Below are 23,670 nucleotides of genomic sequence, written 5' to 3' on the forward strand. Positions count from 1 at the left end.
AGGGCTCTGGTCTAAAGTAGTGTACTCCATAGGGAATAGGGCTCTGGTCTAAGGTAGTGTACTACATAGGGAATAGGGCTCTGGTCTAAAGTAGTGTACTACATAGAGAATAGGGCTCTGGTCTAAAGTAGTGTACTACATAGGGAATAGGGCTCTGGTCTAAAGTAGTGTACTACATAAGGAATAGGGCTCTTGTCTATAGTAGTGCACTATATAGGGAATATGGTTCTATAGGGCTCTGCTCTAAAGTAGTGCACTATATAGGGAATAGGGTTCTATAGGGCTCTGGTCTAAAGTAGTGCACTATATAGGGAAAATGGCTCTGGTCTAAAGTAGTGCACTATATAGTGAATACGGCTCTGGTCTAAAGTAGTGCACTATTTAGGAATAGGGCTCTGGTCTAAAGTAGTGCACTGTATAGGGAATAGGGTTCTATAGGGCTCTGGTCTAAAGCATTGCACTATATAGGAATAGGGCTCTGGTCTAAAGTAGTGCACTATATAGGGAATAGGGCCCTGGTCTAAAGTAGTGCACTATTTAGGGAATAGGGTTCTATAGGGCTCTGGTCTAAAGCATTGCACTATATAGGGAATAGGGCTCTGGTCTAAAGTAGTGCTCTATATAGGGAATAGGGCTCTGGTCTAAAGTAGTGCACTATTTAGGGAATAGGGCTCTGGTCTATAGTAGTGCACTATATAGGGAATAGGGCTCTGGTCTAAAGTAGTGCACTATAAAGGGAATATGGTTCTATAGGGCTCTGCTCTAAAGTAGTGCACTATATAGGGAATAGGGTTCTATAGGGCTCTGGTCTAAAGTAGTGCACTATTTAGGGAATAGGTCTCTGGTCTAAAGTAGTGCACTGTATAGGGAATAGGGTTCTATAGGGCTCTGGTCTAAAGTAGTGCTCTATATAGGGAATAGGGCTCTGGTCTAAAGTAGTGCACTATTTAGGAATAGGGCTCTGGTCTATAGTAGTGCACTATATAGGGAATAGGGCTCTGGTCTAAAGTAGTGCACTATAAAGGGAATATGGTTCTATAGGGCTCTGCTCTAAAGTAGTGCACTATATAGGGAATAGGGTTCTATAGGGCTCTGGTCTAAAGTAGTGCACTATTTAGGGAATAGGTCTCTGGTCTAAAGTAGTGCACTGTATAGGGAATAGGGTTCTATAGGGCTCTGGTCTAAAGCATTGCACTATATAGGGAATAGGGCTCTGGTCTAAAGTAGTGCACTATATAGGGAATAGGGCCCTGGTCTAAAGTAGTGCACTATTTAGGGAATAGGGTTCTATAGGGCTCTGGTCTAAAGCATTGCACTATATAGGGAATAGGGCTCTGGTCTAAAGTAGTGCTCTATATAGGGAATAGGGTTCTATAGGGCTCTGGTCTAAAGTAGTGCACTATATAGGGAATAGGGTTCTATAGGGCTCTGGTCTATAGTAGTGCACTATATAGGGAATAGGGCTCTGGTCTAAAGTAGTGCACTATAAAGGGAATATGGTTCTATAGGGCTCTGCTCTAAAGTAGTGCACTATATAGGGAATAGGGTTCTATAGGGCTCTGGTCTAAAGTAGTGCACTATATAGGGAAAATGGCTCTGGTCTAAAGTAGTGCACTATATAGTGAATACGGCTCTGGTCTAAAGTAGTGCACTATATAGTGAATAGGGCTCTGGTCTAAAGTAGTGCACTATATAGGGAATAGGGTTCTATAGGGCTCTGGTCTAAAGTAGTGCACTATATACAGAATTGGGTTCTATAGGGCTCTGGTCTAAAGTAGTGCACTATATAGGGAATAGGGTTCTATAGGGCTCTGGTCTAAAGTAGTGCACTATATAGGGAATAGGGCTCTGGTCTAAAGTAGTGCACCATATAGTGAATAGGGTTCTGGTCTAAAGTAGTGCACTATATAGTGAATAGGGCTCTGGTCTAAAGTAGTGCACTATATAGGGAATAGGGTTCTATAGGGCTCTGGTCTAAAGTAGTTCACTATATATGGAATAGGGTTCTATAGGGCTCTGGTCTAATTTAGTGCACTATATAGGGAATAGGGTTCTATTGGGCACTGGCCTAAAGTAGTACACTATATACGGAATAGGGTTCTATAGGTCTCTGGTCTAAAGTAGTGCACTATATATGGAATAGGGCTCTGGTCTAAAGTAGTGCACTATTTAGGGAATAGGGTTCTATATGGCTCTGGTCTAAAGCATTGCACTATATAGGGAATAGGTCTCTGGTCTAAAGTAGCGCTCTATATAGGGAATAGGGCTCTGGTCTAAAGTAGTGCACTATTTAGGGAATAGGGCTCTGGTCTATAGTAGTGCACTATATAGGGAATAGGGCTCTGGTCTAAAGTAGTGCACTATAAAGGGAATATGGTTCTATAGGGCTCTGCTCTAAAGTAGTGCACTATATAGGGAATAGGGTTCTATAGGGCTCTGGTCTAAAGTAGTGTACTCCATAGGGAATAGGGCTCTGGTCTAAGGTAGTGTACTACATAGGGAATAGGGCTCTGGTCTAAAGTAGTGTACTACATAGAGAATAGGGCTCTGGTCTAAAGTAGTGTACTACATAGGGAATAGGGCTCTGGTCTAAAGTAGTGTACTACATAAGGAATAGGGCTCTTGTCTATAGTAGTGCACTATATAGGGAATATGGTTCTATAGGGCTCTGCTCTAAAGTAGTGCACTATATAGGGAATAGGGTTCTATAGGGCTCTGGTCTAAAGTAGTGCACTATATAGGGAAAATGGCTCTGGTCTAAAGTAGTGCACTATATAGTGAATACGGCTCTGGTCTAAAGTAGTGCACTATTTAGGGAATAGGGCTCTGGTCTAAAGTAGTGCACTGTATAGGGAATAGGGTTCTATAGGGCTCTGGTCTAAAGCATTGCACTATATAGGGAATAGGGCTCTGGTCTAAAGTAGTGCACTATATAGGGAATAGGGCCCTGGTCTAAAGTAGTGCACTATTTAGGGAATAGGGTTCTATAGGGCTCTGGTCTAAAGCATTGCACTATATAGGGAATAGGGCTCTGGTCTAAAGTAGTGCTCTATATAGGGAATAGGGCTCTGGTCTAAAGTAGTGCACTATTTAGGGAATAGGGCTCTGGTCTATAGTAGTGCACTATATAGGGAATAGGGCTCTGGTCTAAAGTAGTGCACTATAAAGGGAATATGGTTCTATAGGGCTCTGCTCTAAAGTAGTGCACTATATAGGGAATAGGGTTCTATAGGGCTCTGGTCTAAAGTAGTGCACTATTTAGGGAATAGGTCTCTGGTCTAAAGTAGTGCACTGTATAGGGAATAGGGTTCTATAGGGCTCTGGTCTAAAGTAGTGCTCTATATAGGGAATAGGGCTCTGGTCTAAAGTAGTGCACTATTTAGGGAATAGGGCTCTGGTCTATAGTAGTGCACTATATAGGGAATAGGGCTCTGGTCTAAAGTAGTGCACTATAAAGGGAATATGGTTCTATAGGGCTCTGCTCTAAAGTAGTGCACTATATAGGGAATAGGGTTCTATAGGGCTCTGGTCTAAAGTAGTGCACTATTTAGGGAATAGGTCTCTGGTCTAAAGTAGTGCACTGTATAGGGAATAGGGTTCTATAGGGCTCTGGTCTAAAGCATTGCACTATATAGGGAATAGGGCTCTGGTCTAAAGTAGTGCACTATATAGGGAATAGGGCCCTGGTCTAAAGTAGTGCACTATTTAGGGAATAGGGTTCTATAGGGCTCTGGTCTAAAGCATTGCACTATATAGGGAATAGGGCTCTGGTCTAAAGTAGTGCTCTATATAGGGAATAGGGCTCTGGTCTAAAGTAGTGCACTATTTAGGGAATAGGGCTCTGGTCTATAGTAGTGCACTATATAGGGAATAGGGCTCTGGTCTAAAGTAGTGCACTATAAAGGGAATATGGTTCTATAGGGCTCTGCTCTAAAGTAGTGCACTATATAGGGAATAGGGTTCTATAGGGCTCTGGTCTAAAGTAGTGCACTATATAGGGAAAATGGCTCTGGTCTAAAGTAGTGCACTATATAGTGAATACGGCTCTGGTCTAAAGTAGTGCACTATATAGTGAATAGGGCTCTGGTCTAAAGTAGTGCACTATATAGGGAATAGGGTTCTATAGGGCTCTGGTCTAAAGTAGTGCACTATATACAGAATTGGGTTCTATAGGGCTCTGGTCTAAAGTAGTGCACTATATAGGGAATAGGGTTCTATAGGGCTCTGGTCTAAAGTAGTGCACTATATAGGGAATAGGGCTCTGGTCTAAAGTAGTGCACCATATAGTGAATAGGGTTCTGGTCTAAAGTAGTGCACTATATAGTGAATAGGGCTCTGGTCTAAAGTAGTGCACTATATAGGGAATAGGGTTCTATAGGGCTCTGGTCTAAAGTAGTTCACTATATATGGAATAGGGTTCTATAGGGCTCTGGTCTAATTTAGTGCACTATATAGGGAATAGGGTTCTATTGGGCACTGGCCTAAAGTAGTACACTATATACGGAATAGGGTTCTATAGGTCTCTGGTCTAAAGTAGTGCACTATATATGGAATAGGGCTCTGGTCTAAAGTAGTGCACTATTTAGGGAATAGGGTTCTATATGGCTCTGGTCTAAAGCATTGCACTATATAGGGAATAGGTCTCTGGTCTAAAGTAGCGCTCTATATAGGGAATAGGGCTCTGGTCTAAAGTAGTGCACTATTTAGGGAATAGGGCTCTGGTCTATAGTAGTGCACTATATAGGGAATAGGGCTCTGGTCTAAAGTAGTGCACTATAAAGGGAATATGGTTCTATAGGGCTCTGCTCTAAAGTAGTGCACTATATAGGGAATAGGGTTCTATAGGGCTCTGGTCTAAAGTAGTGCACTATATAGGGAAAACGGCTCTGGTCTAAAGTAGTGCACTATGTAGTGAATAGGGCTCTGGTCTAAAGTAGTGCACTATATAGTGAATAGGGCTCTGGTCTAAAGTAGTGCACTATATAGGGAATAGGGTTCTGGTCTAAATTAGTGCACTATATAGGGAATAGGGCTCTGGTCTAAAGTAGTGCACCATATAGGGAATAGGGCTCTGGTCTGAAGTAGTGCACTATATAGGGAATAGGGTTCTATAGGGCTCTGGTCTAAAGTAGTGCACTACATAGGGAATAGGGCTCTGGTCTAAAGTAGTGCACTATATACGGAATAGGGTTCTATAGGGCTCTGGTCTAAAGTAGTGCACTACATAGGGAATAGGGCTCTGGTCTAAAGTAGTGTACTCCATAGGGAATAGGGCTCTGGTCTAAGGTAGTGTACTACATAGGGAATAGGGCTCTTGTCTAAAGTAGTGTACTACATAGGGAATAGGGCTCTGGTCTAAAGTAGTGCACTATATACGGAATAGGGTTCTATAGGGCTCTGGTCTAAAGTAGTGCACTATATAGGGAATAGGGCTCTGGTCTAAAGTAGTGCACTATATAGTGAATAGGGTTCTGGTCTAAAGTAGTGCACTATTTGGGGAATAGGGCTCTGGTCTAAAGTAGTGCACTATATAGGGAATAGGACTCTGGTCTATAGTAGTGCACTATATAGGGAATAGGGTTCTATAGGGCTCTGGTCTAAAGTAGTGCACTATATAGGGAATAGAGTTCTATAGGGCTCTGGTCTAAAGTAGTGCACTATATACGGAATTGGGTTCTATAGGGCTCTGGTCTAAAGTAGTGCACTATATAGGGAATAGGGTTCTATAGGGCTCTGGTCTAAAGTAGTGCACTATATAGGGAATAGGGCTCTGGTCTAAAGTAGTGCACTATATAGTGAATAGGGTTCTGGTCTAAAGTAGTGCACTATATAGTGAATAGGGCTCTGGTCTAAAGTAGTGCACTATATAGGGAATAGGGTTCTGGTCTAAAGTAGTGCACTATATAGGGAATAGGGCTCTGGTCTGAAGTAGTGCACTATATAGGGAATAGGGTTCTATAGGCCTCTGGTCTAAAGTAGTGCACTATATACGGAATAGGGTTCTATAGGGCTCTAGTCTAAAGTAGTGCACTACATAGGGAATAGGGCTCTGGTCTAAAGTAGTGTACTCCATAGGGAATAGGGCTCTGGTCTAAGGTAGTGTACTACATAGGGAATAGGGCTCTGGTCTAAAGTAGTGTACTACATAGTGAATAGGGCTCTGGTCTAAAGTAGTGTACTACATAGGGAATAGGGCTCTGGTCTAAAGTAGTGTACTACATAAGGAATAGGGCTCTGGTCTATAGTAGTGCACTATATAGGGAATAGGGTTCTATAGGGCTCTGGTCTAAAGTAGTGCACTATATATGGAATAGGGTTCTATAGGGCTCTGGTCTAAAGTAGTGCACTATATAGGGAATAGACCTCTGGTCTAAAGTAGTGCACTATATAGGGAATACGGCTCTGGTCTAAAGTAGTGCACTATATAGGGAATAGGGTTCTATAGGGCTCTGGTCTAAAGTAGTGCACTATATAGGGAATAGGCCTCTGGTCTAAAGTAGTGCACTATATAGGGAATACGACTCTGGTCTAAAGTAGTGCACTATATAGGGAATAGGGTGCCATTTCGGCAAGAGCTGTCACTACAGTCCCTGGTTTGATTCCAGGCTGTATCACATCTGGCCGTGATTGGCAGTCCCATAGGGGCGTGTCGTCTGGGTTTGGCCCGGTGGTTGGCCGTCCGTTGTAAATAAGAATTAGTTCTTTAACTGCCTAGTTAAATGAAAGGTTAAATCAACAAACAGCTGCCATCTTGGTCACCTTCTGGCTCTGCTTGTTGTGAGCTTGTTAGCTGCTCCCCCCGTTACACACTTCCTGTCAACTTTCTCCCACTTCCTGTCAACTAACTCCCACTTCCTGTCAACTATCTCCCACTTCCTGTCAACTATCTCCCACTTCCTGTCAACTATCTCCCACTTGTTTACTTCACACAATATTAGGCCATCTGTGTGGCTAGCTATCGGCCGATGTGTTCCCTTGTCTCATTCTTTATCCCTGACGGCGTCTTTAATGGAAACATCCTCCAACTGAAGAAGAGGGGACTGTGTTACTAATGTCCGGCTGTGTCCTGAATGGCGCCGTGGGCCCTGGTCAAATGTAGGCCTCTGTATAGGGAATAGAGTGCCATTTTGGAGGCAGTCCTGCTCCAGCTGACTCTATCAGCTTCCTGTCTATCAGCTTCCTGTCTATCAGCTGACCTCCACCCTTCTCAAGAAATACATTCATTATTCAAATCACTGTGGGGGGAGTATAACAAACGCTCAGTAGCATCAGATTATTCACATTACAGAGACATCACCAGAGACTTTGGTCCGATGAGTCCAAATGTAAGATTTTTGGATCCAACCACCGTGTCTTTGTGAGACGCGGAGTAGGTGAACGGATGACCTCCGCATGTGTGATTTCCACCGTGAAGCATGGAGGAGGAGGTGTGATGGCGTGGGTTGCTTTGCTGGTGTCTGTGATTTATTTACAATTCAAGGCACAGTTAACCAACATGGCTACCACAGCATTCTGCAGCGATACGCCATCCCATTTGGTTTGCACGTAGTGAGATTATCATTTGTTTTTCAACCGGACAATGACCCAACACACCTCCAGGCTGTGTAAGGGATATTTGACCAAGAAGGAGAGTAATGGAGTGCTGCATCCGGGTTGGAGCGAGCGGTCGCATCTACACTTCGGTCCGCAGGTAGTATAACTTTTCATTACATTTCATTACATTTCATTATAGTACAACGGTTTGATTTGTCTAATCTTAGCAATTTCTTCTTAGCTAGCTACATAGCCGTCTTTGTATCAAAGATAATTGCGTAATTATCGTATTTCGTCGTCCTAACGTAGTCTACACTGCTTTCTGCCCAGCAGCTAGCTAACGTCCACTAGCACAGCAGCTAGCTAACGTCCACTAGCACTGTAGAAACTATTACACTCAACGACTCGATTAGTGTAGTGTTAGCTAGCTACATAGTTGTCTTTGCTGATCGTATTTTGTCGTCCTAACGTAGTCTACACTGCTTTCTGCCCAGCAGCTAGCTAACGTCCACTAGCACAGCAGCTAGCTAACGTCCACTAGCACTGTAGAAACTATTACACTCAATGACTCGATTAGTGTAGTGTTAGCTAGCTACATAGTTGTCTTTGCTGTCTTCGTATCCAAGGTAATTGTGTAGCTTAGAGTGTGTAGACTTAGAGTGATTATCTTAATTTACCGAGGTTAGCTAGCCAGCTATTTGTCGTCCTTAACGTAGGAGTCACTGCTAGCTAGCTAGCCAACAGCTAGCCAACGTCTTCCGAATTGAACTTCAACAACCCGGTCAACATTCCGCCTCGCTCCACAGGTAGTATCACATTTTCATTTCACTTCATTACAGTACAACGGTTTGATTTGTTTGATCGTAGCTAGCTAGCTACTTAGCCGTCTTTGTATCTAAGACAATTGTGTAGTCTGGAGCGATTTTCTAGGTTAGCTAGCCAGCTATTGTCGTTCTTTTAACGTAACGTTACGTAATCAACACTGCTAGCTAGCCAGCTAGCCCCGAATAGCAGCACTGTAGAAACCATTACACTCGACGGAACGACTTGATTAGTGTAGTGTCAACAACGTAGCCACTGCCAGCTAGCCTACTCCAGCAGTACTGTATCATTTCAATCATTTTAGTCAATAAGATTCTTGCTACGTAAGCTTAACGTTCTGAACATTCGATAAGTGTAGTCCACTTGTCATTCCAATCTCCTTTGCATTAGCGTAGCCTCTTCTGTAGCCTGTCAACTATGTGTCTATCTATCCCTGTTCTCTCCTCTCTGCACAGACCATACAAACGCTCCACACCGCGTGGCCGCGGCCACCCTAATTTGGTGGTCCCAGCGCGCACGACCCACGTGGAGTTCCAGGTCTCCGGTAGCCTCTGGAACTGCCGATCTGCGGCCAACAAGGCAGAGTTCATCTCAGCCTATGCCTCCCTCCAGTCCCTCGACTTCTTGGCACTGACGGAAACATGGATCACCACAGACAACACTGCTACTCCTACTGCTCTCTCTTCGTCCGCCCACGTGTTCTCGCACACCCCGAGAGCTTCTGGTCAGCGGGGTGGTGGCACCGGGATCCTCATCTCTCCCAAGTGGTCATTCTCTCTTTCTCCCCTTACCCATCTGTCTATCGCCTCCTTTGAATTCCATGCTGTCACAGTTACCAGCCCTTTCAAGCTTAACATCCTTATCATTTATCGCCCTCCAGGTTCCTCGGAGAGTTCATCAATGAGCTTGATGCCTTGATAAGCTCCTTTCCTGAGGACGGCTCACCTCTCACAGTCCTGGGCGACTTTAACCTCCCCACGTCTACCTTTGACTCATTCCTCTCTGCCTCCTTCTTTCCACTCCTCTCCTCTTTTGACCTCACCCTCTCACCTTCCCCCTACTCACAAGGCAGGCAATACGCTCGACCTCATCTTTACTAGATGCTGTTCTTCCACTAACCTCATTGCAACTCCCCTCCAAGTCTCCGACCACTACCTTGTATCCTTTTCCCTCTCGCTTTCATCCAACACTTCCCACACTGCCCCTACTCGGATGGTATCGCGCCGTCCCAACCTTCGCTCTCTCTCCCCCGCTACTCTCTCCTCTTCCATCCTATCATCTCTTCCCTCTGCTCATACCTTCTCCAACCTATCTCCTGATTCTGCCTCCTCAACCCTCCTCTCTTCCCTTTCTGCATCCTTTGACTCTCTATGTCCCCTATCCTCCAGGCCGGCTCGGTCCTCCCCTCCCGCTCCGTGGCTCGACGACTCACTGCGAGCTCACAGAACAGTGCTCCGGGCAGCCGAGCGGAAATGGAGGAAAACTCGCCTCCCTGCGGACCTGGCATCCTTTCACTCCCTCCTCTCTACATTTTCCTCCTCTGTCTCTGCTGCTAAAGCCACTTTCTTCCACTCTAAATTCCAAGCATCTGCCTCTAACCCTAGGAAGCTCTTTGCCACCTTCTCCTCCCTCCTGAATCCTCCTCCCCCTCCACCCCCCTCCTCCCTCTCTGCAGATGACTTCGTCAACCATTTTGAAAAGAAGGTCGACGACATCCGATCCTCGTTTGCTAAGTCAAACGACACCGCTGGTTCTGCTCACACTGCCCTACCCTGTGCTCTGACCTCTTTCTCCCCTCTCTCTCCAGATGAAATCTCGCTTCTTGTGACGGCCGGCCGCCCAACAACCTGCCCGCTTGACCCTATCCCCTCCTCTCTTCTCCAGACCATTTCCGGAGACCTTCTCCCTTACCTCACCTCGCTCATCAACTCATCCCTGACCGCTGGCTACGTCCCTTCCGTCTTCAAGAGAGCGAGAGTCGCACCCCTTCTGAAAAAACCTACACTCGATCCCTCCGATGTCAACAACTACAGACCAGTATCCCTTCTTTCTTTTCTCTCCAAAACTCTTGAACGTGCCGTCCTTGGCCAGCTCTCCCGCTATCTCTCTCAGAATGACCTTCTTGATCCAAATCAGTCAGGTTTCAAGACTAGTCATTCAACTGAGACTGCTCTTCTCTGTATCACGGAGGCGCTCCGCACTGCTAAAGCTAACTCTCTCTCCTCTGCTCTCATCCTTCTAGACCTATCGGCTGCCTTCGACACTGTGAACCATCAGATCCTCCTCTCCACCCTCTCCGAGTTGGGCATCTCCGGCGCGGCCCACGCTTGGATTGCGTCCTACCTGACAGGTCGCTCCTACCAGGTGGCGTGGCGAGAATCTGTCTCCTCGCCACGCGCTCTCACCACTGGTGTCCCCAGGGCTCTGTTCTAGGCCCTCTCCTATTCTCGCTATACACCAAGTCACTTGGCTCTGTCATAACCTCACATGGTCTCTCCTATCATTGCTATGCAGACGACACACAATTAATCTTCTCCTTTCCCCCTTCTGATGACCAGGTGGCGAATCGCATCTCTGCATGTCTGGCAGACATATCAGTGTGGATGACGGATCACCACCTCAAGCTGAACCTCGGCAAGACGGAGCTGCTCTTCCTCCCGGGGAAGGACTGCCCGTTCCATGATCTCGCCATCACGGTTGACAACTCCATTGTTTCCTCCTCCCAGAGCGCTAAGAACCTTGGCGTGATCCTGGACAACACCCTGTCGTTCTCAACTAACATCAAGGCGGTGGCCCGTTCCTGTAGGTTCATGCTCTACAACATCCGCAGAGTACGACCCTGCCTCACACAGGAAGCGGCGCAGGTCCTAATCCAGGCACTTGTCATCTCCCGTCTGGATTACTGCAACTCGCTGTTGGCTGGGCTCCCTGCCTGTGCCATCAAACCCCTACAACTCATCCAGAACGCCGCAGCCCGTCTGGTGTTCAACCTTCCCAAGTTCTCTCACGTCACCCCGCTCCTCCGCTCTCGCCACTGGCTTCCAGTTGAAGCTCGCATCCGCTACAAGACCATGGTGCTTGCCTACGGAGCTGTGAGGGGAACGGCACCGCAGTACCTCCAGGCTCTGATCAGGCCCTACACCCAAACAAGGGCACTGCGTTCATCCACCTCTGGCCTGCTCGCCTCCCTACCACTGAGGAAGTACAGTTCCCGCTCAGCCCAGTCAAAACTGTTCGCTGCTCTGGCCCCCCAATTGTGGAACAAACTCCCTCACGACGCCAGGACAGCGGAGTCAATCACCACCTTCCGGAGACACCTGAAACCCCACCTCTTCAAGGAATACCTAGGATAGGATAAGTAATCCTTCTCACCCCCCTCCCCTTTAATGATTTAGATGCACTATTGTAAAGTGGCTGTTCCACTGGATGTCAGAAGGTGAATTCACCAATTTGTAAGTCGCTCTGGATAAGAGCGTCTGCTAAATGACTTAAATGTAAATGTAAATGTAATGATCTGGCCTCCACAATCACACGACCTCAACCCAGTTGAGATGGTTTGGGGTCCTTCAAGACTGTTGGAAAAGCATTCCAGGTGAATCTGGTTGAGAGAATTCCAAGCGTGTGCAAAGCTTTCATCAAGGAAAAGGGTGGCTACTTTGCCGAATATAAATTCTAAAATATATGTTAACATTTTTTACACTTTTTTGGTTACTACATGATTCCATATGTGTTATTTCATAGTTCTGATGTCTTCACTATTATTCTACAATGTAGAAAATAGTAAAAATAAAGAAAAACCCTTGAATGTGTAGGTGTTCTAAAACATTTGACTGGTAGTGTGTATATATATATTTTTCATTATCATAATTTCACTTATTTTTTTATCTAGACTGTATTAAATAAATATAGTATATATTAGTATATTTATTTAATACAGTCTAGATAAAAAAATAAGTGAAATTATGATAATTTTCTGATCATGATAATGAAAAATGTAAAAAAAAAAAACATATTTGCCCCTCCCTTTTTTTAAATTTGGCTCATCTCATTTGCATAACTTTAAAGATATTTCTGACTGATGAACACTGACATGCTGGTGGGTGTGGTAACATTAAAATAAAACCCAGCCTTGAAACCAAACGTAGGATGACAATAATTTGTATGTCATATCATAGGAATAGACAACGCATTCACATGGATTTGCACGGAATGGTCAGATTGAATTTGTCACTGCCAGTCCATATATGTCACACTGCCGAAAAAAAATGACCTGTTGACATAAATCGCGGTGCAACGTCATGGGTTAAGTTCTGGCCATTATCTTTCTGCTCAAAAAAAAGTGGATTTCTACTGGTGTGGGCATTTTAAGGATTAGCTCACGAAAGCTTGAACATTGGAGATGTTGTCTCCAACAGCATTGTGCCCCTGCTGACCTCCAGATGGTCTGAAAATAAAGAAAACCCCTTGAATGAGCAGGTGTTCTAAAACATTAACAGAGTAGCCCTCCTTGCCGCCCTTAGGACTAAACCAAGTCGTATGAAAACAGGGGAGGACTTCACTTTAGCAGGTAAATAAATTACACACAATGAATACACGACATGAATAACCAACACTCGGGTACTGTGAGTATATCCAACATTATCGAACTGCAATAACTATGCAAAACTTTTTAGTTTACGTAACTAACACCAAAACAATTTCAAATATTCCTGTGTACATTGACGTTTTACACAGAAGTTGACAAAGTCACGTTCCCTATGATCACTGCATCTAACTGGCGGCAGTCTGGCTAATATGCACAGTGTGTCACGTTCTGACCTTTATTTCCTTTGTTTTGTCATTATTTAGTATGGTCAGGGTGTGAGTTGGGGTGGGCAGTCTGTGTTTGTTTTTCTATGATTTGGGGATTTCTATGTTTCGGCCTAGTATGGTTCTCAATCAGAGGCAGGTGTCATTAGTTGTCTCTGATTGAGAATCATACTTAGGTAGCCTGTTTTGTCATTGTGGGTTGTGGGTGATTGTCTATGTTAGTTGCTTCTGTCAGCACAGTTCTCATTATAGCTTCACGGTCATTATTTTGTTTATTGTTTTGTATAGTTTGTATTCAGTTGTTCAGTGCTTTCTTTTATTTAAAAAATCATCATGGACACATACCACGCTTCATTTTGGTCCGCTCCTTACGACGATCGTGACACAGTGGAGGTGAACCAGGAAGTGTTTGTGTTTGATTATGCAAATACTTTGACTGTGACCTTCCACAAAGTAATGTGACTGAGTGATTCTCTAACTGTGGTTAATCAATAATTTGAGTAGGACGTAACAATGTTGACAAACTATAACTAACAAAGCTGGCATGGTTCATGTAAAATCTAGCAACTTTAATAACACAAGCAAACAGCATGGAGCAAGTTAACTCAGGAGATGGAGAGAGGGAGAGAGGGATGGAGCTGGTTAACCCAGGAGATGGAGAGAGGGAGAGAGGGATGGAGCTGCTTAACCCAGGAGATGGAGAGAGGGAGAGAGGGATGGAGCTGCTTAACCCAGGAGATGGAGAGAGGGAGAGAGGGATGGAGCTGGTTAACCCAGGAGATGGAGAGAGGGATGGAGCTGGTTAACCCAGGAGATGGAGAGAGGGAGAGAGGGATGGAGCTGGTTAACCCAGGAGATGGAGAGAGGGAAAGAGGGATGGAGCTGGTTAACCCAGGAGATGGAGAGAGGGAGAGAGCTGGTTAACCCAGGAGATGGAGAGAGGGATGGAGCTGGTTAACCCAGGAGATGGAGAGAGGGAGAGAGGGATGGAGCTGGTTAACCCAGGAGATGGAGAGAGGGAGAGAGGGATGGAGCTGGTTGACCCAGGAGATGGAGAGAGGGAGAGAGGGATGGAGCTGGTTAACCCAGGAGATGGAGAGAGGGAGAGAGGGATGGAGCTGGTTAACCCAGGAGATGGAGAGAGGGAGCGAGGGATGGAGCTGGTTAACCCAGGAGATGGAGAGAGGGAGAGAGGGATGGAGCTGGTTAACCCAGGAGAGGGAGCGAGGGATGGAGCTGGTTAACCCAGGAGATGGAGAGAGGGAGAGAGGGATGGAGCTGCTTAACCCAGGAGATGGAGAGAGGGAGAGAGGGATGGAGCTGGTTAACCCAGGAGATGGAGAGAGGGAGAGAGGGATGGAGCTGGTTAACCCAGGAGATGGAGAGAGGGAGAGAGGGATGGAGCTGCTTAACCCAGGAGATGGAGAGAGGGAGAGAGGGATGGAGCTGGTTAACCCAGGAGATGGAGAGAGGGAGCGAGGGATGGAGCTGGTTAACCCAGGAGATGGAGAGAGGGATGGAGTTGGTTAACCCAGGAGATGGAGCTGGTTAACCCAGGAGATGGAGAGAGGGAGAGAGGGATGGAGCTGGTTAACCCAGGAGATGGAGAGAGGGATGGAGCTGGTTAACCCAGGAGATGGAGAGAGGGAGAGAGGGATGGAGCTGGTTAACCCAGGAGATGTAGAGAGGGATGGAGCTGGTTAACCCAGGAGATGGAGATAGAGGGAAGGAGCTGGTTAACCCAGGAGATGGAGAGAGGGATGGAGCTGGTTAACCCAGGAGATGGAGAGAGGGATGGAGCTGGTTAACCCAGGAGATGGAGAGAGGGATGGAGCTGGTTAACCCAGGAGATGGAGAGAGGGATGGAGCTGGTTAACCCACTGTTCCTAGGCCGTCATTTTAAATAAGAATTTGTTCTTAACTGACTTGCCTATTTAAATAAAGGTTAAATAAAGAAATAAAATGACACATGCAAATAGCACTTCATTTACATAATGCCTCTGTAGTACTGAACTCAGGGGCAGAATTTGTGTTAATCAGTGTAGCCAGCAGGCAGGTTCTTTCAACATGATGGCAATGTATCACTCTGACTGGTGCGCCCTTAAATTATTATTATTATTATTATTATTACTGCTGTTGAACAAATGTCCAAATGGTTTTGTCTTCGAGAAGTTTGGAGGGATGTTCATGTTAAAAGTCTGTGTCTGTCCCTTTAAGAGCACATGAGACTGGGTTAAGGGAGAGATGGCCATATAGAGATGCCTGTATTTGCGAACAAAGGACAATGTACATTTGATATCTGTCTTTTTTAACTGACAATAAATGAACTTTTACTAGGTCCTAAGTTCTCGGCCAAGGGTTGACCTACTGTTGAAGGAGTTATTTACTATTATACTTGTGACCAATCAATGGGAGAGTCTGATAGATGACAACACTGTAATGTAAATGTTGTGCTGTGTGCATTATGTACGTTATGTATTTGTTGTGTTATTCCCTGTTTGGTCCTCGAGAAGAGGAGCTAATTAGGAATCCTAATTCATGCTAAATACGAGGCCTTTTTTGACCTTATTTGGTCAAATTTGACCTTATTTGACTGTACTTTCTTATTTGGATGGACACTACATGTACAACTGGTTAGGGTTGTTTGGTAAAGGACTGTATTTTCAGGTTACTTCTGGTTTGGGTGTGGGTTACCGTGGTGATGTGTGTCCATGGAGGTACAGTTCAAAGTGCTGAGGCTCCTCCCCCTCATTTGACTTGGCTTGCTGAAGAGATAGCCACGAGCTTCATTGGAGAGATCTTCATTTGATTGGAAATTGCTTCTAGTGTAGATTTAACTAAATATTTGCTTACACTATTGGAGGAACAATGCATTTCAGTTCAAATGCAAAGCAGTTTGTTCTCCTTCTCATTGTTGGAATTGTTTTGCTTCTGGGGTATGTATGTGTCTATATTTTATGTAATTACTATGCATGTACTATGTGTGTAAGTAAATGGTGTTCTTTTGGAATAACTAAATCTGTACTAAATAAATTGAAGTTTAATTAAAGAGATGTAATAGTACTATTTCATGTCAACTCAGTGTACTGAGTGTACCCACCTTATCTACCCACCTTAAACTGTACTTGTCAGATTGTATTTGAGTGTTCTACTATACACATTCGGTGTACTTGTAGTGTCACCGAAAGATAATTGCAAATAGTAAATTCACTAGCATGTCCCATGTACACTAAAGATGCACTATTTGGCTTTGGTGCACATTTTTACATTTGACATGTCACTCATTTAGCAGACGCTCTTATCTAGAGAGACTTACAGTTATTACATTCATCTCCAGATAGCTAGGTGGACCAGTCATAGTCAGGACATTCATCTCCAGATAGCTAGGTGGACCAGTCATAGTCAGTACATTCATCTCCAGATAGCTAGGTGGACCAGTCATAGTCCGGACATTCATCTCCAGATAGCTAGGTGGACCAGTCATAGTCAGTACATTCATCTCCAGATAGCTAGGTGGACCAGTCATAGTCCGGACATTCATCTCCAGATAGCTAGGTGGACCAGTCATAGTCAGTACATTCATCTCCAGATAGCTAGGTGGACCAGTCATAGTCAGTACATTCATCTCCAGATAGCTAGGTGGACCAGTCATAGTCAGGACATTCATCTCCAGATAGCTAGGTGGACCAGTCATAGTCAGTACATTCATCTCCAGATAGCTAGGTGGACCAGTCATAGTCAGGACATTCATCTCCAGATAGCTAGGTGGACCAGTCATAGTCAGTACATTCATCTCCAGATAGCTAGGTGGACCAGTCATAGTCCGGACATTCATCTCCAGATAGCTAGGTGGACCAGTCATAGTCAGTACATTCATCTCCAGATAGCTAGGTGGACCAGTCATAGTCAGGACATTCATCTCCAGATAGCTAGGTGGACCAGTCATAGTCAGTACATTCATCTCCAGATAGCTAGGTGGGCCAGTCATAGTCAGTACCTTCATCTCCAGATAGCTAGGTGGACCAGTCCTAGTCAGTACATTCATCTCCAGATAGCTAGGTGGACCAGTCATAGTCAGTACATTCATCTCCAGATAGCTAGGTGGACCAGTCATAGTCAGTACATTCATCTCCAGATAGCTAGGTGGACCAGTCATAGTCAGTACATTCATCTCCAGATAGCTAGGTGGACCAGTCATAGTCAGTACATTCATCTCCAGATAGCTAGGTGGACCAGTCATAGTCAGTACATTCATCTTCAGATAGCTAGGTGGACCAGTCATAGTCAGTACATTCATCTCCAGATAGCTAGGTGGACCAGTCATAGTCAGTACATTCATCTTCAGATAGCTAGGTGGACCAGTCATAGTCAGTACATTCATCTCCAGATAGCTAGGTGGGCCAGTCATAGTCAGTACCTTCATCTCCAGATAGCTAGGTGGACCAGTCCTAGTCAGTACATTCATCTCCAGATAGCTAGGTGGACCAGTCATAGTCAGTACATTCATCTCCAGATAGCTAGGTGGACCAGTCATAGTCAGTACATTCATCTCCAGATAGCTAGGTGGACCAGTCATAGTCAGTACATTCATCTCCAGATAGCTAGGTGGACCAGTCATAGTCAGTACATTCATCTCCAGATAGCTAGGTGGACCAGTCATAGTCAGTACATTCATCTTCAGATAGCTAGGTGGACCAGTCATAGTCAGTACATTCATCTCCAGATAGCTAGGTGGACCAGTCATAGTCAGTACATTCATCTCCAGATAGCTAGGTGGACCAGTCATAGTCAGTACCTTCATCTCCAGATAGCTAGGTGGACCAGTCATAGTCAGGACATTCATCTCCAGATAGCTAGGTGGACCAGTCATAGTCAGTACATTCATCTCCAGATAGCTAGGTGGACCAGTCATAGTCAGGACATTCATCTCCAGATAGCTAGGTGGGACAACTACATATCTCAGTCATAGTAAGTACATTTTCCCTCAATAACATAGCTGTAAGTAGAGTCAGAGCTAGAATGGAGGATGGGGGTGGGGGGGGGGTCAAGTGCTGGTTAGGTGTATTTATGTATTTATTTTGGGGGGGGGGGAGTCGAGGTGAGGAGAAGGATTATTTAAGATGCTGTTTGAAGAGGTGGGGTTTCAGATGTTTCCAGAAGATGGGCAGAGACTCTGCTGTCCCTGTTTCAGGGGGAAGCTGGTTCCACCATTGGGGGGACAGGACAGAGGAGAGTTTGGACTGGACTGAGAGGGAGCTGCCCTCCCATTGGGGTGACAGGACAGAGGAGGGTTTGGACTGGACTGATAGGGAGCTGCCCTCACATTGGGGTGACAGGACAGAGGAGAGTTTGGACTGGACTGATAGGGAGCTGCCCTCCCATTGGGGTGACAGGACAGAGAAGAGTTTGGACTGGACTGATAGGGAGCTGCCCTCCCATTGGGGTGACAGGACAGAGGAGGGTTTGGACTGGACTGATAGGGAGCTGCCCTCCCATTGGGGTGACAGGACAGAGGAGAGTTTGGACTGGACTGATAGGGAGCTGCCCTCCCATTGGGGTGACAGGACAGAGGAGAGTTTGGACTGGACTGATAGGGAGCTGCCCTCCCATTGGGGTGACAGGACAGAGGAGGGTTTGGACTGGACTGATAGGGAGCTGCCCTCCCATTGGGGTGACAGGACAGAGGAGAGCTTGGACTGGACTGATAGGGAGCTGCCCTCCCATTGGGGTGACAGGTCAGAGGAGAGTTTGGACTGGACTGAGCGGGAGCTCAGGGGTGGGAGGGCCAAGAGACCTGAGGTGGCACAATGGAGTGCTTGGGTTGGGGTGTAGGGTAGCCTGAAGGTAGGGAGGGGCATTTCCTCCTGCTGTTCCGTAGGTAAACACCATGGTCTGGTAGTGGTGGTAGGGAGGGGCAGGTCCTCTTGCTGTTCCGCAGGTAAGCACCATGGTCTGATAGTGGAGCTTCGACTGGAAGCCAGTGGAGTGTGTGGAGGAGCAGGGTGACATGGGAGAACTTAGGATGGTTGAAAACCAGGCAGGCTGCAGTTTTCTGGATAAGTCGCAGGGGTTTGATGACACAAGCGGGGAGCCCAGCCAACAGCGAGTTACAGTAGTTCAGATAGGAGATGACAAGTGCCTTGATTAGGACCAGCACCGTTTCCAGTGTGAGGGTCGTACTCTACGGGTGCCCAGACTTTAGTTACATAGGATCTACTTCCTCCACACTCTTCCTAATGCGGTTTCCTCCTCCCCGCCAATATTAAATGAAATGTCACCTTGTTGATTGTATGGTTTGCACTGCATGCTGTCCGCTAGCTTAGCATGGTCTGGGTTGTAGCTAGTGATTGCTAGCCTCCAGCTGGTGTCCAGGTGATCATCTGTTAGAGTGGACTGCTATTTTGACTTGATGATCTTCATGTCTGAAAGTGCTGACTCACAGAGCTAGTCAGATCCAACATATGCTGTCATGGCAACATGGCAACTTTTCTGCTGTTTGGATATTTCTCCTCCACAATGAGGTTCCAAAAGTGTTGATGCCCTCGATTTGATTTGTGTTGTGCCCTTGATTTAATTTGTGTTGTGCCCTAGATTTGATATGTGTTGTGCCCTTGATTTGATTTGTGTTGTGCCCTCGATTTGATTTGTGTTGTGCCCTTGATTTGATTTGTGTTGTGCCCTCGATTGATTTGTGTTGTGCCCTCGATTTGATTTGTGTTGTGCCCTCGATTTGATTTGTGTTGTGCCCTCGATTTGATTTGTGTTGTGCCCTCGATTTGAGACCTGGAGAGGGTTCCAGTGAGATTAGTAGGAGAATAGAGACCTGGGGGGGAGTTACAGTGAGATTAGTAGGAGAGCAGCCTGTAATGATGAGGGCAAGCATATTGCCTGCCTTGTGTCGTGACTTCACTTGGTTAATCTGATGACTGTTATTTATTTAATCAACTAACTATGTTTAGTTGTTACCAGATTAAATGAATCATATAACCAGTAACTCATTAGGATTTGGGGCACCAAGGAAGAGGTTGTTTACAGAGTAACCATCTCTCGGTCTTTACCTATCACATCCATTAAACAGTCAACATGTTAATCACTACCTCTTTATCATATCATCATTCTGCATTTGCGGAAACCCCAGCTTTTACTCATGATCCAGTACTACACAAATTGGTTTAATCATTTATTTATACTAGCTAACTAAATAATAACCCAGAATAAACATACTCCCTTTATGTGAGACAAAGGTCCCAAATGCACTGACAATATGATGGCTTGTTACAACAGACCCCAGTACATTAAGTAGGATACTATATCAGTAGTATTCTGTATGTTACCCCAGTACATTAAGTAGGATACTATATCAGTAGTATTCTGTATGTTACCCCAGTTCATTAATGTATGTTACCCCAGTACATTAAGTAGGATACTATATCAGTAGTATTCTGTATGTTACCCCAGTACATTATGTAGGATACTATATCAGTAGTATTCTGTATGTTACCCCAGTTCATTAAGTAGGATACTATATCAGTAGTATTCTGTATGTTACCCCAGTACATTAAGTAGGATACTATATCAGTAGTATTCTGTATGTTACCCCAGTTCATTAAGTAGGATACTATATCAGTAGTATTCTGTATGTTATCCCAGTTCATTAAGTAGGATACTATATCAGTAGTATTCTGTATGTTACCCCAGTACATTAAGTAGGATACTATATCAGTAGTATTCTGTATGTTACCCCAGTTCATTAAGTAGGATACTATATCAGTAGTATTCTGTATGTTACCCCAGTACATTATGTAGGATACTATATCAGTAGTATTCTGTATGTTACCCCAGTTCATTAATGTATGTTACCCCAGTTCATTAAGTAGGATACTATATCAGTAGTATTCTGTATGTTACCCCAGTTCATTAATGTATGTTACCCCAGTTCATTAAGTAGGATACTATATCAGTAGTATTCTGTATGTTACCCCAGTTCATTAAGTAGGATACTATATCAGTAGTATTCTGTATGTTACCCCAGTTCATTAATGTATGTTACCCCAGTTCATTAAGTAGGATACTATATCAGTAGTATTCTGTATGTTACCCCAGTACATTAAGTAGGATACTATATCAGTAGTATTCTGTATGTTACCCCAGTACATTAAGTAGGATACTATATCAGTAGTATTCTGTATGTTACCCCAGTTCATTAAGTAGGATACTATATCAGTAGTATTCTGTATGTTACCCCCGTTCATTATGTAGGATACTATATCAGTAGTATTCTGTATGTTACCCCAGTACATTATGTAGGATACTATATCAGTAGTATTCTGTATGTTACCCCAGTTCATTAATGTATGTTACCCCAGTTCATTAAGTAGGATACTATATCAGTAGTATTCTGTATGTTACCCCAGTTCACCAGAAGAACGGCATGTGATTTAATAAGACATTTAAGTAGACGAAACCATGCTGTAGTACACTGTCCCTGGAACAGAACTTGTGATTGTATTGCAGCTACGCAGGTTGTACAGACCAGAGCAGTGGTTCCCAAACCTTTTATAGTTCAGTACCCCTTCAAACATTCAACCTCCAACTGGGTACCCCCTCTAGCACCAGGGTCAGCTGTACCCCCTCTAGCACCAGGGTCAGCTGTACCCCCTCTAGCACCAGGGTCAGCTGTACCCCCTCTAGCACCAGGGTCAGCTGTGTACCCCCTCTAGCACCAGGGTCAGCTGTACCCCCTCTTGCACCAGGGTCAGCTGTACCCCCTCTAGCGCCAGGGTCAGCTGTGTACCACCTCTAGCACCAGGGTCAGCGCACTCTCAAATGTTGTTTTTTTTGCCATCATTGTAAGCCTGCCACAAGCACACACTATACGATACATTTATTAAACATAAGAATGAGTGTGAGCTTTTGTCACAACCCGGCTCGTGGGAAGTGACAAAGAGCTCTTATAGGACCAGGGCACAAATAATAATATAATAATAATCAATAACCATTTTACATATAAAACCTTATTTGTTCATCGAAAATTGTGAATAACTCACCACAGGTTAATGAGAAGGGCGTGCTTGAAAGGAGGCACATAACTCTGCAATGTTGGGTTGTATTGGAGAGAGTCTCAGTCTTAAATCATATTCCACACACAGTCTGTGCCTGGATTTAGTTTTCATGCTAGTGAGGGCCGAGAATCCACTCTTAAGGTACGTGGTTACAAAGGGTTACATGCTAGTGAGGGCTGAGAATCCACTCTTAAGGTACGTGGTTACAAAGGGTTACATGCTAGTGAGGGCTGAGAATCCACTTTTAAGGTACGTGGTTACAAATGGTTACATGCTAGTGAGGGCTGAGAATCCACTCTTAAGGTACGTGGTTACAAATGGTTACATGCTAGAGAGGGCTGAGAATCCACTCTTAAGGTATCGGTAAGTAGACTGGAGTCAAGGCATGAAAGCGATAATGAGTCCAGTTGTTTGTGTCATCCGTTTAGGAAAAGTACCTGCGTAATTGTGCCCCCAACTCACTCAGGTGCTTCATTATATCACATTTGACATTGTCCATAAGCTTGAGTCCATTTGCACACAAAAATCCATACAATGATGGAAAGACCTGTGTGTTGTCCTTGTTAATGCAGACAGAGAAGAGCTCCAACTTCGTAATCATAGCTCAATTTTCTCCAGCACATTGATCATAGCCTTAATTTCGTCCCACACATTGATAATAGCTGCGGAGAGTCTCTGTAATCCTAGATTCAGATCATTCAGGTGAGAAAAAACATCACCCAGATAGGCCAGTCGTGTGAGAAACTCGTCATCATCAAGCGGTCAGACAAGTGAAAAACATCACCCAGACAGGCCAGTTGTGTGAGAAACTCGTCATCATCAAGCGGTCAGACAAGTGAAAATGATGGTCAGTAAAGAAAACTTTAATCTCGTCTCTCAATTAAAAAGAAACGTGTCAATACTTTGCCCCTTGATGACCAGCGCACTTCTGTATGTTGTAAAAGCTTTACATGGTCGCTGTCCATATCATTGCATAGTGCAGAAAATACACAAGTGTTCAGGGGCCTTGTTTTAACAAAGTTAACCATTTTCACTGTAGTGTCCAAAATGTCTTTCAAGCTGTCAGGTTTTCCCTTGGCAGTAAGAGCCTCTCGGTGGATGCTGCAGTCTACCCAAGTGGCGTCGGGAGCAACGGCTTGCACGTGCGTTACCACTCCACTATGTCTCCCTGTCATGGCTTTTGAGCCATCAGTACAGATACCAACACATCTTGACCACCAAAGTTCATTTGGTGTTCACATCACCAATGAACTATCATGGTCCAAACACACCAAGACAGTTGTGAAGAGGGTACGACAAAACCTTTTCCCCCTCAGGAAACTGAAAAGATTTGGCATGGGTCCCCAGATCCTCAAAAGGTTCTACAGCTGCACCATCGAGAGCATCCTGACCTGTTGCATCACCGCCTGGTATGGCAACTGCTCGGCATCTGACCGTAAGGCGC

At 44.9% G+C, this 23,670-nt stretch overlaps 1 protein-coding gene across 1 annotated transcript in view; it reads left to right on the forward strand.

The window, feature by feature from the left end:
• The first annotated feature begins 15,984 nt into the window (after positions 1-15,984).
• The window catches only part of LOC135537149 (globoside alpha-1,3-N-acetylgalactosaminyltransferase 1-like), a 41,979-nt gene continuing 34,293 nt past the window's right edge, over positions 15,985-23,670 (forward strand). Inside the window, exon 1 of the mRNA XM_064963349.1 lies at positions 15,985-16,100. Within this exon, the coding sequence (XP_064819421.1) occupies positions 16,033-16,100 (68 nt within the window). The 5' untranslated portion in view covers positions 15,985-16,032. The remainder of the gene's footprint in view (positions 16,101-23,670) is intronic.

Source organism: Oncorhynchus masou, unplaced genomic scaffold (genome assembly GCF_036934945.1).
Source record: "Oncorhynchus masou masou isolate Uvic2021 unplaced genomic scaffold, UVic_Omas_1.1 unplaced_scaffold_713, whole genome shotgun sequence".
Classification (NCBI taxonomy): Eukaryota; Metazoa; Chordata; class Actinopteri; order Salmoniformes; family Salmonidae; genus Oncorhynchus; species Oncorhynchus masou.